The sequence below is a fragment of the Grampus griseus genome (assembly GCF_964374135.1).
Source record: "Grampus griseus genome assembly, chromosome: 4".
NCBI lineage: Eukaryota > Metazoa > Chordata > Mammalia > Artiodactyla > Delphinidae > Grampus > Grampus griseus.
This window is the reverse complement of record NC_138997.1, coordinates 22,959,449-22,977,327: the sequence shown is the minus strand read 5'-3', so window position 1 is coordinate 22,977,327 and position 17,879 is coordinate 22,959,449. Positions and strand designations below refer to the sequence as shown.

At 35.9% G+C, this 17,879-nt stretch overlaps 1 protein-coding gene across 2 annotated transcripts in view; it reads right to left on the bottom strand.

Moving 5' to 3' along the window:
* Nucleotides 1-6,868: 6,868 nt before the first annotated feature.
* USP38 (ubiquitin specific peptidase 38) overlaps nucleotides 6,869-17,879 on the bottom strand; it is a 33,904-nt gene continuing 22,893 nt past the window's right edge. The window contains exons 9-10 of one of the 2 annotated variants that reach the window (XM_082653357.1): nucleotides 15,669-16,821; nucleotides 6,869-8,206 (exon numbers count right to left, since the gene is read on the bottom strand). In XM_082653357.1, the coding sequence (XP_082509483.1) occupies nucleotides 8,045-8,206; nucleotides 15,669-16,821 (1,315 nt within the window). In that variant the 3' untranslated portion in view covers nucleotides 6,869-8,044. Of the gene's footprint in view, nucleotides 8,207-15,668; nucleotides 17,029-17,879 lie in introns of both variants that reach the window. The other variant, XM_082653356.1, reaches the window with a different exon arrangement.

The window sequence follows — 17,879 nt, the reverse complement described above, 5'->3', positions numbered from 1 at the left end:
CTTCTCAGCAGCAATGAGCAGCTTCATTTAAACTGATTACCTTAGGCTGAACTAAAGAGAAACAGTAGTTCTCTAGTCAGCCTTCAGTCAGACCTTATATGCAAGAGTCAGAGGAAAGTACAAGGGTTAGGAATATGGGAGAAAGAAAAGACCTAATACGACAATCAAATAAAGCTGCATGAAAGCAATGGAGATGCTAATTACTGAGGAATAAAATGATCCTTAGCAATCCTTAGTATTAGCTTATTGAAAAGGGTCAGTTAGATGAGTTTTTGAATGAAGTGTCTCATTATTCTGGTTCCAAATCTTCCATAGGTATAAATACTTTAAATTCAGCAAATAAGAAGAGCGATCAAGATGGCATAGTAGTAGGACATGGAGGTCACCTCTTCCCCAAAAAAAATCAAAAATATATCAACATGTGGGACTATTCTCACAGAACATCTACTGCATGCTAGCAGACCTCAGACTTCCAAAAGGGCAAGAAAATTTCCATGTGACCAGGTAGGACAAAAGACAAAGAAAAAAAAAAAAAAAAGGAATCAGGATGGGACCTGTGGCCCTGGGAGTGAGCTGTGAAAGAGGAAAGGTTCCTGCACCCTGGGAAGTCCTCTCTCTGGTGGGGAGATCAGCCTGGATGGAGGAGGCACTTTGGAGCCTCGGAGGAGAGTGCAGCAACCTGTTTTTGGGAGGCAAAATGGAGAGAGACGAACAGATTGTCAGTGCTGCTGCCCTGCAATCCCCAGCCTGAGATGCATGTCTGCTGGTGCAGATGGGGGCTGGGTGCTGAAGCTCAGGCTTCAGAGGTCAGGCCCAGGGAGAGGACTGGGCTCGGCTGTGAGGAGACAGCCTGAAAGGGCTGGAGTGTGATGTGGCTGTAACCGAGCGTGCAAGCAGACGAATCCTTGGCCTGCTGTAGAGGTGAGGCGCCATTGCTGGGGGGCGGGCGAGGGGAGGGCCCGGCCCTGCCATAGGAGACTCTTTCCCCATGTGCGCACTCTCAGGTGACAGGACACTGCTGTCACGAGCCCTGGGGGTGGGTGTGAGCTGCTGCCACCAATGCACACCACTGCTGAAATATCAGGGAGCAGGTGCCAACTGCTGCCTCTGCCGTTGCAGGCTCTGGAGCACGTGTGAGCTGCCACCACTGAGAGATCTGGGAGTGTGTGCCAGCCGTTGCCACCACTGTTGTGGGATCTAGGAGCATGCACAAGCCTCTGCTGTTGAGATCTGGGAGTGCGTACTGGCCACCACTGCCCTGTTGAGGGCTCTGGGAGGGTGCACGAACCACCACATCTGTGTATCCCCTATCAAGGGGATAACAGCCAGCACACGCTGAGGAAAAAGGTGGCAGGCATCCATACTAAAAAGAGCCCTTGCGCCCAAAATAATAAACCTACCCAAGGTGCACAGGGGCACTCCAACGTATAAATAGCTTTGCAAGACCACAGTAGATAACTGTTTCTCCTAAACTCAGAGTAAGAGAAATGTAAGTAAAATGAAGAAGCAGAGGAACCACTCCCACTTAAAAGACCAAGAGAATTCCCCTGAAAGAACAACAAAAGAGACCTCTTCAGTCTAATAGACACCAAGTTTAAAGAGGAGATAATGAAAATACTAAAGGAATTAGAAAGGCTGTCGACAGAAATGCAGATTACTTTAAAAAGGAACTAGAAAATAGGAGGAGGAGCCAAGGAAAATTAGAAAATTCATTTGCAGAGGCAAAAGCTGAACTAAAGGCAATGAACAGCAGTAAGAATGAAGTAAGAATGAAGAATGAGTAAATGATCTGGAAGATAGAATAATGGAAATCACCCAGTCAGAACAGCGGACAGAAAGCCAAATGAAAAGAAATGAAAGCAGTATGAGAGACCTATAGGATAATTAAAAGCCTGCCAATCTATGCATAATAGGGATTCCAGAAGGAGAAGAAGGAGAAAAGGGGATTGAAAATGTATTTGAAGAAATTATGGCTGAAAACTTCTCAAACTTAAAGAAGGAAACAGATATCCAGGTACAGGAAGCACAGGGTTCCAAAGAAGATGAACCCAAACAGACGTACACCAAGACATATTATAATTAAAATGGCAAATGTTAAAGAATGGATTCTAAAGGCAGCAAGAGAAAAACAAGGTTAATTACAAGGGAACCCCCATAGGGCTATCAGCTGATTTTTCTACAGAAATGTTACAGGCCAGAAGAGAATGGCAAAATATATTCAAAGTCTTGAAAGGGAAAAGTCTGCAACCGAGAATACTCCACCCAGCAAGATTACTGTTTAAAATAGAAAGAGATAAGGAATTTCTTAGAAAAGCAAAAACTGAAAGAATACAGCAATACTAAACCTATCCTAAAAGAAATATTGAAAGGATTTCTCTAAATAGAAAAGAGGCAAGAAGCTATAGGAAAGAGGAAATCACAATAGGAAAGTAAATCACTTAAATGAGCCAGTATACAGATTAAAAAGAAAAAAAAATCTATTTGTGAAAGTGATGATAACCACAAGGAACAGCAAAAGGATGAACATGAAGCTGTAAAAGAGGACATCAAAATCACAAAATGTGGGGGAGGAGAGAAAGAAAATTTAGATTCTTTTTTTGGTTTTAATTTTATTTTAAAGAATGCATTTGAGCCTATATGACTACCAGTCTAAGGCAAAGTAGATGTAGGAAGGGGTTAACATACTTGAAAAACAGGGTAACCAAAACAAATCAAAAACATACAATAAAGTCACAAACACCAAAGGGAAGAGAACATAAGTATAATCCAAAAAAAAAAAAAAAAAATCAAATCACAAAAGGAAAAGCAAAAAAGAAAAAGGGACAAGGAAGAAATATAAAAACAACAGGAAAACAAGGTTTAAAATAGTAATAAATACATATTAATAATTACCTTAAATGTCAATGGACTAAATGATCCAATCAAAAGACATAAGAGTGGCAGATTGGATAAAAAAAACAAGAGCCTATAATATGCTGCCTACAAGAGAGTCACTTTAGGGCAAAGGACACACATAGATTGAAAGTAAGGGGATGGAGAAAGATATTTCACGCAAACATAAATGACAAGAAAGTAGGGGTCGCAATGCTCATATTAGACAAAATAGACTTTAAAACAAAGGCCATAAAGAAAGATAAGGACACTATAACATGATAAAAGTATCAATACAGGAAGAGGATTTTACACAACCAGTGGTATTCATCCCATGTTCACAAGTATGGTTCAACATATGCAAATCAATGTGATACACCACATCAACAAAAGACAAAAACCACACAATCATCTCAACAGATGCAGAAAAAACATTTGACAAAATTCTACATCCATTCATGATAAAAACTCCTGTTAAAGTAGATATAGAAGGAACATACCTCAACATAATAAAAGCTATTTATGACAAACCCAGAGCCAATATAACACTCAACGGTGAAAAGGTGAAAGCCTTCCCACTAAAATCAATACAACATGATAAAGATGCCCACTCTCACCACTTTTATTCAACATACTACTGAAGTCCTAGCCACAGCACTCAGGCAAGAAAAATAAATAAAAGGTATCCAAATTGGAAGGGAAGAGGTAAAACTGTCATTACATGCAGATGACATGATACTATATATAGAAAACCCTCAAGATTCCACACAAAAACTACTAGAACTGATAAACAAATTCAGCAAGGTAGTAGGATACGAGATTAACATACAGAAATCAGTTGCATTTCTTTACACTAACAATGAAATATCAGAAAGGGAATGTAAAAAAGAGACTACCTTTTATAATTGCACCCAAAAAAAAAAAAAAGTACTTAGGAATAAACCTGGCTAAGAAGGCAAAAGACTTAAATGCTGAGAACTGTGAAACATTAATAAAGGAAACTAAAGGTGATTCAAAGAAATGGAAAGGTATCCCACGCTCTTGGATTGGAAGAATTAACATTGTTAAATGGCCATACTGCCCAAAACAATCTACAGATTTAATGAGATCCCTAACAAATTACCCATGACATTTTTCACAGAACTAGAATAATCCTAAAATTTGTATGGAACCATAAAAGACTCAGAATTGCCAAAGCAATCCTGAGGAAAGAGAACGAAGATGGAGGCATAACCCTCCCAGACCTCAGATAATACTACAAAGCTACAGTAATCACAGCAGCATGGTACTGGCACAAAAACAGACATACAGATACATGGGACAGAATAGCGAGCCCCAAAATAAACCCACACACCTATGGACAATTAATCTTAGACAAAGGAGGCAAGAATATACAATAGGAAAAAAGTCTCTTCAGCAATGGGTGCTGGGAAAGCTGGACAGCCGCATGTAAATCAGTGAAGTTAGAACACACCCCGACACTATGCATAAAAATAGACTCAAATGGCTTAAAGACTTAAACATAAGACATGACACCATAAAACTAGAAGAGATAATAAGCAAAACATTCTCTGACAGAAATTGTACCAATGTTTTCTTAGGTCAGTCTCCCAAGGCAATAGAAATAAAAACGAAAATAAACAAATGAGATCTAATGAAATTTACAAAGGAAACCATAAACAAAATGAAAAGACAACCTACGGAATGGAAGAAAATATTTGCAAACTATGTGACCGACAAGGGCTTAATTTCCAAAATATACAAACAGCTCATACAACTCAATAACAAAGAAACAACTCAATAGAAAAATGGCCAGAAGACCTAAATAGACATTCTTCAAAGACACACAGATAACCAATAGGCACATGAAAAGATGCTCAACATCACTAATTATTAGACAAATGCAAATCAAAACTACAATGAGGTACCAACTCACACCAGTCAGAATGGCCATCACTAAAAACTCTACAAATAACAAATGCTGGAGAGACTGTGGAGAAAAGGGAACTCTCCTACACTGTTGGTGGGAATGTAAGTTGGTGCAGCCACTATGGAAAACAGTATGAAGGTTCCTCAAAAAGCTAAAAACAGAATTACCATATGATCTAGCAATCCCACTCCTGGGCATATATCCAGACAAAACTATAATTCAAAAAGATACATGCACCCCTATGTTCATAGCAGCACTATTCACAATAGCCAAGACATGGAAACAATGTAAATGTCCATCAACAAATGAATGGATAAAGAAGATGTGGTACATATACACAATGGAATACTACTCAGCCATAAAAAAGAATGAAATAATGCCATTTGCAGCAACATGGATGGAACTATAGATTACCATACTAAGTGAAATAAGTCAGAAAGAGAAAAACAATATATCACTTATACATGGAATCTAAAATATGACACAAAGGAACATATCTACAAAACAGAAACAGACACACAGACATAGAGAACAGACTTGTGGTTGCAAAGGCGGAGGAGGGGCATGGGAGGGATGGACTGGGAGTTTGGGGTTAGCAGGTACAAACTATAACACATAGAAGGGATAAACGACAAGGTCCTACTGTATAGCACAGGGAACTGTATTCAATATTCTGAGCTAAGCCAAAATGGAAAAGAATATAATAAAGAATGTATATATATGTATAATTGAATCACTTTGCTGTACAACAGAAATTAGCACAGCATTGTAAATCAACTATACTTCAATTAAAAAAATTCACATACAGAGTGAAGTAAGAGAAAAACTAATACCATATGCTAACACATATATATGGAATCTAAAAAAAAAATGGTTCTGTTGAACCTAGGGGCAGGACAGGAATAAAGACACAGACGTAGAGAATGGACTTGAGGACATGGGGAAGGGGAAGGATAAGCTGGGACAAAGTGAGAGAGTGGCATGGACGTATATCCGCTACCAAATGTAAAATAGTTAGCTAGTGGGAAGCAGCCACATAGCACAGGGAGATCAGCTTCATGCTTTGTGTCCACCTAGAGGGGTGGGAGGGAGACCAAGAAGGAGGAGATATGGGGATATATGTATATGTATAGTTGATTCACTCTGCTATACAGCAGAAACTAACACACCATTGTAAAGCAGTTATACTCCAATAAAAATGTTTTTAAAAAAAGGAAAAAATTAACAATTTTCCCTAAAATAAATAAAAGTTCAGCAAATAATTAATGTTACTATATTTTTAATCTTAAAAGGAAATCTTTAATTTCCAGTCTTTGGTAGTGGTACGAAGTTATCTAAATATGCTCAGTATTATTATATAACTAGAGTTTCATCTTTCTCTTATCATTTTGAAAAGTCAATATGTATTACCTTGACACATAAAAATCTTTGAATGACTTGCTATTTTCATAGATAAAACTTTGTGTAGGTCTAATTGTCTTTATGGAAGTTTCTAGTAGAAGCAGCTGAGCCCACTATCAACCCACCAAGTATTACATGACTTTACCAATTTCAATAGATGCTAAGACTGATATAGTCTGACTATAAATCATTATCTAGCCAGTGGATAACTGAACGCATAGCTTAGACATTCATTATTAGAACAATAGGAAGTCCAGAGGAAAGACAGTTGATTAAAAAAACTTTCTGGTTCAGTGATTTATAGGCAAGAGAAGTCTCAATTCTGCAAAAGAATTTCCAGTTTTTAACTAATCCAGTCAGTTTTCCTAATCTTCCTGGTGACTAGAAACAGGTTAGGAGTGGAGTAGTAGAATGAAGATGAGGAGTTCTGTTTTTAACCACTGCCATTAAAAGCTTGGGAAAAAGATAAACCCAAATCACCAAAGAACATTCTTTCCTTAAAATGTTTTCAAAATAAATATGTGACCAATCTTCAGAACAATGTACACCATGGATAAGTTAAAACTTTTAGGAATGGGGACAATTGGGATAACTTCTAAATACTGTATAATCAAGACCCAGGAGAAGTGACTTGTTTCCAGTTTCCTGGCAAAAGAAAATGTGGGACCACAGGGGCTGACATTTCGACATTTTATCTGAAACTGTGAAACAGAAACAACTGTGCAAAACGCATGACTCAAATGAGAAAAAACAAAAAACCCCACAAATGTATAACTCTAAAAATATGTGATCAATGTTTAATATTCTGAGGATTAAGTAACAAAATCGAAAAAATTTTTTTACTTGACTAGGTTGATTTCCTCTGAATTCTTCTAAGAGTTAAAAACAAACTATTACACTTATTAATTTAGAACCATCAGATTTTACTTCAGGAAAATCTAATACCTTTCAAAAGGTTATAATTTTAACATTAGCACAAAAAATTACTTCCTAACATTTCATTTGTAAAAAACTTTTCCGCAGCCAAAGATTCCTATTTTTGAATTACAGTACTGCAAGGCACATACAGAACTCACCTCCTTCAAAACACACAGAAGATATACTCCCTGAAATAGAATTTTTAAAATCCTCAAACAATTAGAAACACTACAAAGTTAGCAATTTTTAGGTAAAAATGTGGCTCCTACAGAATCATGCACCTTTCTTAAAATCAATTCAGCACATATGTATAAATAATCCTTTTTTAAAACATTTGTACTTGAAATGTAGATACAGTGATGCTGAAGACAGCACTGAACAAACCTGAAAAGTACTACAGCTCGATAAAGTTTATGTTATTGCCTTCATGAGAGACTATATCATCTCTAGTATTCTCAAAGACTTGAATTTAATAATGGGGTAACTACACAGGAAATAAAAGATTTTCTTTCTTTCCTTACTAACAATATTTCCTTCACCTCTAACACCAATTCTTTTATAAAGGATGCTAAATGAAATCTATCTTTTGTTCAGTAAAACTGAGGACAGGACCATTTAATTGCCTCTACTAAATTTAATGCAGCTTAATTAGGGACCAGGTACATATTTGCCTCTGAAAATTTTTGGTCAAGCATGTCTAACCATAAAAGAAAATGGAATTTTAAGAGGTAGATTTTTTTCCCAATGATGCATTTTGTTAATAAACGTTTTGTCAACAAAATGAAAACAAGCACTATGTTTTCTTGTATAACGGTCTAATGAAAAGAAAAATAAAAGATAGATATGATATTTGTTACAGTCTGACATTTAAACAGTCATAGTATTGGATGTTTTGTGACCAGTGCATTTTGGACTCTCTCAGCATCAAAATACGAGTCTGCCAACTGTATTAAACCCTCCTCCACCCCCACCACCAGTTGGTCCACAGCTTCCTGGTGGATCATTGTCGTCAAATCCATTGGGCCGAAATGAACAGGATGCAGATGCAGCTTGTAGGGCCCGGGCTCGAGCATTCAGCTCTTGTTCCTAAAATTAAAAATTGTTTTTATGAAATTAAAATTCTAAATACAGTGGATGGGTATCACCTACACAAATATTTTTAAATTGCCTTAATCCTTAATAAGCATCCTTCAAATCTCAGTAACTTTAAAAATATTGATTACACTAGTCTTTACCAAATCTTACTAAAGTCGAGTACCTAATCACAGATGAAGCGAACAAGGTAGAGAGCAAAATCCTACTATAACTCTACAGAATGACAGATCCTAAAGGCCATTCTCTTTCAGTACCCTCCTTTACAGAAGATGAAACTGAAGCTCCACAGTCTTAAAATTTCTCTACAGAAATATCACAGTTGTTGCAACACTCATCACCGTATACAAGAATGGATTTCTTTTCTAATACACAGAACACAGGATTCAAAGGTTACACTTTCTGTCAAGTGGAGCTATTTTGGAAGTGGGTGATTACAGTAAAAGGTATAAATAATGAAAGAAGGCTGAATTTTTTTCCTACCCTTTCCTCAGAATATTTCTCAGTAAATAACAGCTCAAAAACACTGCTAAGGAAAAGGAGCCTGTCTCCTTACAGTATTACTTAAAACTTCCCCCTACCAGATTATTAGAACTTTTATAAGGAACCATATTCATCTATGTGCCTGACACATATTAAGTGCTCAGTAAATATTAATGATTTCAGACTAGAACACTATTAGGTACTTGGCCACGAAAGGAACAAATGTGAATAAGCACTTATTTATTTATTTATTTATAAAGAAACTGCAAATTCATTTGGCAAGGTGTAGAACTGGATTCTAAAACTGGCACAAACTCCTAGGAAGAAAATATTCTGATATATGTCCATGTTCCTGGGAAAGAGTCTATAACTTTCAAGTGAGGTCATCGGTGTCAACAAGGTGTAAAAGCCACTAGCAACAGCACAACCCTTAAATGGTTAGGTATAATCATCCTGAAGAACTTTCATAGTACAGTCAACGTTAATAACAAAAACTGTACTACTTTCAATTTTTCAACTAAAAGCCCAATTACTTTGCTCCTCCTGGCAAGGTAATTTTATTTTACAATTTCTAGCTAAATTTTCTTGATTGACTATTCTACCCCCTTCATGAGATGCCCAATTTTTATTATGGAGAAAAAAATCCCAGGCTTAACCTGACATCTGTCCCTCATATTACGGACACCCTGTTTCTCAGTAAGCATACAGCGACTGCTGTGTGATTCCCAATACACAAAATTATCAAGAACCACATATTTTTAGGGCTGAATGTGACCTAAGAAATCCTTATAGCAGAATGGCCTAATTAACCAGTCTCTGACAGGCCTTAGAAAGGCTTTTAAAACTTAATTTGCAGGATATTTCTCAAAAACATTTTTTTAATTAACTATCATTTACAACATTTATATCTGCTGGCTCCTCTGTATCATGTCCAACCACACAATATTTTTCAGGAGCTATAGTAATTTATTCTTCAATTTGTAAAATTAAAGTAAGAATTACATACATTTTACAGAGAGAAAATAAAAGCTGCAATGGATCTATCAGAAATAGACACAAAAATAAGAAACAAAATCCTCTATTATGGCTCTATAATCTATTAAGCTATCTAAACAAGCAATGAAAATATGACTCTGGATCTAAGAAACAATATCTGGTTTAGGATACAGATCATCTTCCCCAATGAAATAAATAAAACTGAGTAAATATGCAAGGCAGAGTTCAAGAAGTTCTGCTCCCAAAAGATACGGCAAATTTTGCCTGGACTTTGTTAAAAAGTGACTTCTCACCAGAAACTGTGTTGAAGGACCTACAAAATACAAAACTTAGTAACTCCACTGCTTCTGAGACACCTGAAACCTATATTATATTTTAAGATAGAGAGCTTCCCAAGAAAGAAATATTCCATTTTTACTTTCTTAGCTATTTATATAAATACATGGCTTGAATCTAAAAAAAAGAAGAAAGAAAAAAGAAAAAAAAGGTTCTGAAGAACCTAGGGGCAGGATAGGAATAAAGATACAGACCTAGAGAATGGACTTGAGGACACGGGGAGGGGGAGGGGGAAGGGTAAGATGGGACGAAGTGAGAAAGTGGCATGGACAAATATACACTATCAAATGTAAAACAGATAGCTAGTGGGATGTAGCTGCATGGCCCAGGGAAATCAGCTCGGTGCTTTGTGACCACCTAGAGGGGTGGGATAGGGAGGGTGGGAGGGAGGGAGATGCAAGAGGGGGGAGATATGGGGATATATGTAAATGTATAGCCAATTCACTTCGTTATAAAGCAGAAACTAACACACCATTGTAAAGCAATTATACTCCAATAAAGATGTTAAATAAATAAATAAATACATACATACATACATACATACATGGCTGAGGGAGAAAAATGTATGATATTCTGTTTTCAAAAGATAAGCTTAAACTATGGATAGAAGTAGGGGAAACTGCTTTTCATTTTATTTCTTTTAATACAGATGACAATATTAGGTAAATGTCACAAACTATGAATCTCAGTGCATATGTAATTTATATCCCAAATTTATATCAAGTATTAAAATTAATTCTTATTTCAGCAGTGGACTGTACATCTAGTGACAAAAAGGAGTTCCTGTTGCTTTGGGACAAAAACCTTTCAGTATACTTAGATCTCTCATTTAAATAAATCTGTAAACATTAAATTAATCCATCTTTTTTTTTCTTTACACAGATATAATGTATACTCTTCTGTATGTGTGATGAAGAAAAAAATTAAGACAAAGTCCCACCTTCTCCAAAGAAACAAAGGAAAGAAACCGAACACGAAAGGAGAGAACTGTCTGCAGCTGGTGTGGGACACATGGGGATAGGTGGTGCGACTCACACAGCTTTTCTCTCACTGGATCCTAACTGAAAGCATGATTTTGGTAGTCCAGACACTAAAATAATGGAGATACTCCTAATGGAAGTTGGGGAGAGAAATATATATGAAGAGATAAGCCTTTTCCAAAATTTACTTTAAGATCCACAATTCGCATTGCTCTCTTATGTGTCAGGCTATGATACAGAGTAGAAAATAGTTTGTCAGACAGGATTTTTTTGCCTAGCTTTTCACAACCACTAATCCTGCTAATACTATAGAAACAGCAAGAGTCTTTCTAACACTTGTAAATCTAGTTGTGACTTCACTCAACTCCACACCCTTATTTTTACTAAGATCTGATTAAGTTTTTTACAACTGTTTTATAAATAGGTATAATGCTGTTTCTTAAAGCCAAAGTTGTATCCTAGACATAGCAATCTATTACACAGCATTATTACTATGAAATGGGCACAAACTTTTAACTATACCCCAGGAATGAATGTAAAAACAAAACTGAGAATAAGAGCAAAAACATACACATACAGGTTCCACTTGTTCAAAACTAAGAAATGATAGCTGAAAACGGCTGTATACAAAAATCTCAACATCACACATTCTCACTGCCTGGCAATTATGAGAACATGTTCATCAGTAGAACAGAAGAAACACTATAGTCTCCTAATACAAACTTAAGATGCCAGATGATTCAGTTACACAGTATGAGAAACATCACAATTCAAACCTTATCAATTAAAGTAAAGTCTAAATATATTTAAGTTTCTAATTAAGAGTTGAGTATGTTTTTGTAATTTGCTTTAAAAAAGCACTTTGATAATGAAGCTTTAATAGCCTAAGAGTCTTAATACAGGTAAATAAATAAATACCTTAATGTAAAATTTAGTGATATCTTTTTTGCATTAAACAACTGGCCTGAGACTTAAAATGGAATTCAGAACAACTGCACAACACTGAAAAACTGAATTAACAAAGTACATAATGGTTTTCCTTTATAATGACATAGGGTATTAAAATAATAATGAAAAGAATGGCTCATTACATACAACATTGTAAAATCAGGATGTAATGGGGTAAATGGCAAGATAGAGAAAATCATGTAGAGCCAGGTTGCAATACAAATAGTTGTTATGGTTAAAAGAGCTTTTGGCATTACAATTACACAAATTAGAGTAGTTTCTGCATATTTCCAAAAGTCAAGATTGCACTGGGCCTTATTTCCTTATTTTATACTGTAGAAAATTTCTATTTTAACCTAACCTTCTCACACTCCACCTCTCTGATCTTCAAGAATCATGAGTCCTATCTAAGTGCTTATTCAATATGTAGTGAGGAGGACATGTTTGAGTATACTCTATTACCTTGAACATAAGCCTTCTGACTGGATGTTAGAGTCTTTGGTAGTGAATAATGAATATTCTGAGTTTCTAATTTTTTTTTCTGTAAAATGTACTGTTTTTGTGTGACTCTGGAACATTGCCACACTCCTTTAAAAATGTATCATGTATCGTTATCTGAGTATTGTTTAATACAGTAAATTTGAAAACTTTTTGAGTAAACTTCCCTCTAAAAATCAGTACTATTTTTTCTCTTATTCTGTATCCTTTAGGAGTCTGTAATAAAAAACTTTTAGAAACTTACTTATTTAAACTCATACAATCATTTGGACTACCCAATTAATACACCTACAATTTTAACTACAATTTACTGTTGGTCCTTTATGTTGATAGCAAGTGGCAGGTTTCAAAGAAAAATGCTTTCAGCAAGGTCTTTATTAACTTTAAAGTAAGAAAAAGCGCTAACTCTGTGCGAAAAGTATAAGTAAATTCAGCTCATATGAAACCTTTACTCCACAGTTTTTATTTACTAATTGTTCTATTACTGCCATGATTCTACTGATCAAGTCCTTAAAGAATACAAATATCCTTTCTTTACATATTCTACCTTTTAGTGTCCTTTATTTCATCCACCTGACTGTCAATAAATAGTCCTTAAAATATTTATACAAAGGTCTAGAAGGAATAAATACAAATTTAGCAGTTGTTTCCCCTGGCAGGTGGGACTGAAGGGAAGAGGAAAATACTTCCATTTTATTAAGCTTCCTAAATTTCTGTATGGCATGATTTTATAATGATCACATCTTTTCTAATTAAAAACAAACAAGGTTACTCAACATAGTTTTGGAAGTTTTAGCCACAGCAATCAGAGAAGAAAAAGAAATAAAAGGAATCCAAATTGGTAAAGAAGTAAAGCTGTCACTGTTTGCAGATGACATGATACTATACATAGAGAATCCTAAAGATGCTACCAGAAAACTACTAGAGCTAATCAATGAATTTGGTAAAGTAGCAGGATACAAAATTAATGCACAGAAATCTCTGGCATTCCTATACACTAATGATGAAAAATCTGAAAGTGAAATTACGAAAACACTCCCATTTACCATTGCAACAAAAAGAATAAAATATCTAGGAATAAACCTACCTAAGGAGACAAAAGACCTGTATGCAGAAAATTATAAGATACTGATGAAAGAAATTAAAGATGATACAATACATAGAGAGATATACCATGTTTTTGGATTGGAAGAATCAACACTGTGAAAATGACTCTACTACCCAAAGCAATCTACAGATTCAGTGCAATCCCTATCAAATGACCACTGGCATTTTTCACAGAACTAGAACAAAAAATTTCACAATTTGTATGGAAACACAAAAGACCCCGAATAGCCAAAGCAATCTTGAGAATGAAAAATGGAGCTGGAGGAATCAGGCTGCCTGACTTCAGACTATACTACAAAGCTACCGTAATCAAGACAGTATGGTACTGGCACAAAAACAGAAATCTAGATCAATGGAACAGGATAAGAAAGCCCAGAGATAAACCCACACACATATGGTCACCTTATCTTTGATAAAGGAGGTGAGAATATACAGTGGAGAAGAGACAGCCTCTTCAATAAGTGGTGCTGGGAAAACTGGACAGGTACATGTAAAAGTATGAAATTAGAACACTCCCTAACACCATACACAAAAATAAACTCAAAATGGATTAAAGACCTAAATGTAAGGCCAGACACTATCAAACTCTTAGAGGAAAACATAGGCAGAACACTATGACATAAATCACAGCAAGATCCTTTTTGACCCACCTCATACAGAAATGGAAATAAAAACAAAAATAAACAAATGGGACCTAATGAAACTTCAAAGCTTTTGCACAGCAAAGGAAACCATAAACAAGACCAAAAGACAACTCTCAGAATGGGAGAAAATATTTGCAAATGAAGCAACTGACAAAGGATTAATCTCCAAAATATACAAGCAGCTCATGCAGCTCAATATCAAAAAAACAACAACCCAATCCAAAAATGGGTAGAAGACCTAAATAGACATTTCTCCGAAGAAGATATACAGATTGCCAACAAACACATGAAAGAATGCTCAACATGATTAATCATTAGAGAAATGCAAATCAAAACTAGAATGAAATATCATCTCACATGGGTCAGAATGGCCATCATCAAAAAACCTACAAACAATAAATGCTGGAGAGGGTGTGGAGAAAGGGGAACACTCTTGCACTGTTGGTGGGAATGTAAATTGATACAGCCACTATGGAGAACAGTATGGAGGTTCCTTAAAAAACTACAAATAGAACTACCATACGATCCAGCAATCCCACTATTGGGCATATACCCTGAGAAAACCATAATTCAAAAAGAGTCATGTACCAAAATGTTCATTGCAGCTCTATTTACAATAGCCAGGACATGGAAGCAACCTAAGTGTCCATCAACAAATGAATGGATAAAGAAGATGTGGCACATATATACAATGGAATATTACTCAGCCATAAAAAGAAACGAAACTGAGTTATTAGTAGTGAGGTGGATGGACCTAGAGTCTGTCATACAGAGTGAAGTAAGTCAGAAAGAGAAAAACAAATACTGTATGCTAACACATATATTTGGAATCTAAGAAAATAAAAAAAGGTCATGAAGAACCTAGGGGCAAGATGGGAATAAAGACACAGACCTACTGGAGAATGGACTTGAGGATATGGGGAGGGGGAAGGGTAAGCTGTGACAAAGTGAGAGAGTGTCATGCATATATATACACTACCAAACGTAAAATAGATAGCTAGTGGGAAGCAGCCGCATAGCACAGGGAGATCAGCTCAGTGCTTTGTGACCACCTAGAGGGGTGGGATAGGGAGGTTGGGAGGGAGGGAGACGCAAGAGGGAAGAGATATGGGAACATATGTATATGTATAACTGATTCACTTTGTTATAAAGCAGAAACTAACACACCACTGTAAAGCAATTATACTGCAATAAAGATGTTAAAAAAAACAGAAAAAAAACAAACAAGTGCTTCTATACTGCATGTACTTGTGACTTTTCATTACTAATTTGTAACATTAGAAAGAAAATTTAGCTATATAGGTTGAACCCATTTCATATAAACCCAGATTCAAATTTCAAATCACCTCATTGTAATTCCTTAAAAATGCAGAAGTTGGATTTCAAAATTAAGGCACTCATTTAACCACCTGTCAATTGTTTAAATATTTTCCACAAATGATGAAGCTTATATTTCCAACTTACCTGTAAATATAGTTTATTGTCTTTTGTTATAGCATCCATTAGTTCTTTCTGTAGAGGTGGGTCTCCATTTACCCAGAGTCCAGTGGTTGAATTATTCCCACTTAAACCATTAGTGCTGTTCTGTTTTTTATACAACAGCACATAAGCTGTGTCCTTGGGAAACCTACTCGTAATTTTCTGGACTGACTGAAATGAAGTAAACGTCACTCTGCTGTCATTAAATAAAAACCATTCTTTTGACATTTCCTTATTTTCCAAATCCTGTTCAATAACTGCACTGGGACTATCTCTCCCTAATAAATGACTCTGGGAGGAGGCTAATGTCAGAGTTTCGGGCTGGTGGCACATCTGGTATGAGGACTCTGTACCTGTGATGTTTCTGGCATAAGAATAGTAATGTCCGCTTTCAGAGGATACACCAGAGTGAACGACAACAGAACTCAATAGATAGGGCACCAATTTTGGGGAGCAAGCTTCTTCAGTCCCAGAAGGCTTTAATTTTTTAGCTAGATTCTCACTAATATCAGTGAAGTCAACATCTAAAGACCAACTTTCTGACAACGAAGAGAAAGAAGTAGTTCTTTTAACTGGCAACTCCAAAACCAGTGGCAGTGACACATTGTCTAGGATTTTTCTTCTCACATGATACTTCTGATCATATGAAAATCTTAGGAGAGTAAGAATAAGGTATTCAGGTTCCTCCGTGATTTGCATAGTTTTCTCGGCATTCTGCAGAGAAGCACAGTTTTCACAATAATATTGGTTGTCACCAGTAAGAATCTCTGGAGCCAAAAAATAATTTAGTAAGTCAGTTACTGAAGATGTGGTTTCACCTCCTGCTTTCTGAGGTACATCTTTATTAACGAGCATCTTGTTAGAGTCATTAGGGACAGAAGTGTCTTCACTACAGCGAAACTCATCAGGACTGTCCACCATTCTTTCATTCACAGCTGAGTAACAGGCAAAGGCAGCTGTTGATGGATTACAGACTCCTGGTTCTTTTGAAGGACCAGGTACACTGGCCTGCATTAGACCACCATCTTGTGTACTGGATGATGATGCCGGTTCTTGAAAAGACAAGTTTTCCACAGAAGAGGAAGGACAAAAGGCAAGTGAAAGATCTGTAAAGGCTTCCACTTTTTGTGAGGTACTCCTGCAGTTCAAACAACATATGTGAGTTTGTAGTTTTCCTCCAAACATTTTTTCGATTAATGTCTTCTCACTATCACTTGTGCAAGGGGTCTCTGTTAGTACAGCTGCCTTATTGGCTACTTCTTGTAAAGAAGTTTCACTGCACCCCAGACTTTCAGAAAGCTTGTGTGAGGACTGAACTTTCAAGATCTTTTCTTCTTCATGGAGCCTGTAGAAGAGTATATCATTATATAGCTACTTTGCTTAAATTTAAATGTCATTTCTACTTTAAAATATTGGTTGCCTATATAAATAGCCAAATTATTCTTATCAAATATAATGCTTAACTAATAAAAAATCAAGTTTCTCCTCCTTTAATCAAGAGGCATATTGAACAGTTTGAGAAGGTAGATCAGAAGAGAAGTTAGGAACTGTTCCTACGCTATATTCTCATTACACTTTCGTCATACTGCTATTTTACAGCACTTATTATAGTTAATTATACATGTCCACTAACTGTCTTATATATCTTTGTTTGCCTAACACTTCACAGAAAGCCTGGCAGAAAGAAACTACTCAACATATCCTTGCTGAATGGAAGGAAGGTTGAGTTCAACTAACTTTACTAGTCATTCACATAACAGAAGGGAGGCAAAGACAGGGAAATACAGGAAGATAATAGGTTTTATTAACTAAGTGGTAAGAAGACAATAAAATTTACCAAACCCACTGAATTATGAACTGGTTTAAAGAGCAGTTATTAATTTTTTTTGTCTCAGGATGCCTTTATACTCTTAAACAAAATTGAGGAACCTAAGAGCTTTCATTTATGTGGTTATACCTATTAATATTTACTGTATTCAAAAATTGAGAATAAAAGTAATATTACATTTAAAAACAATAATAAACTCATTACATGTTAATATAAATAACATTTTTTAAATAAAAAAATAGTTATATTTTCTAAACCCCCCAAAACTTAGAAGAATGGTGCTGTTTTACATTTTGCCAATACTTCAAGTATCTGGCTTAATAGAAGACAGGCTGGATCCTCATATCTGCCCTGCATTCAGTCTATCG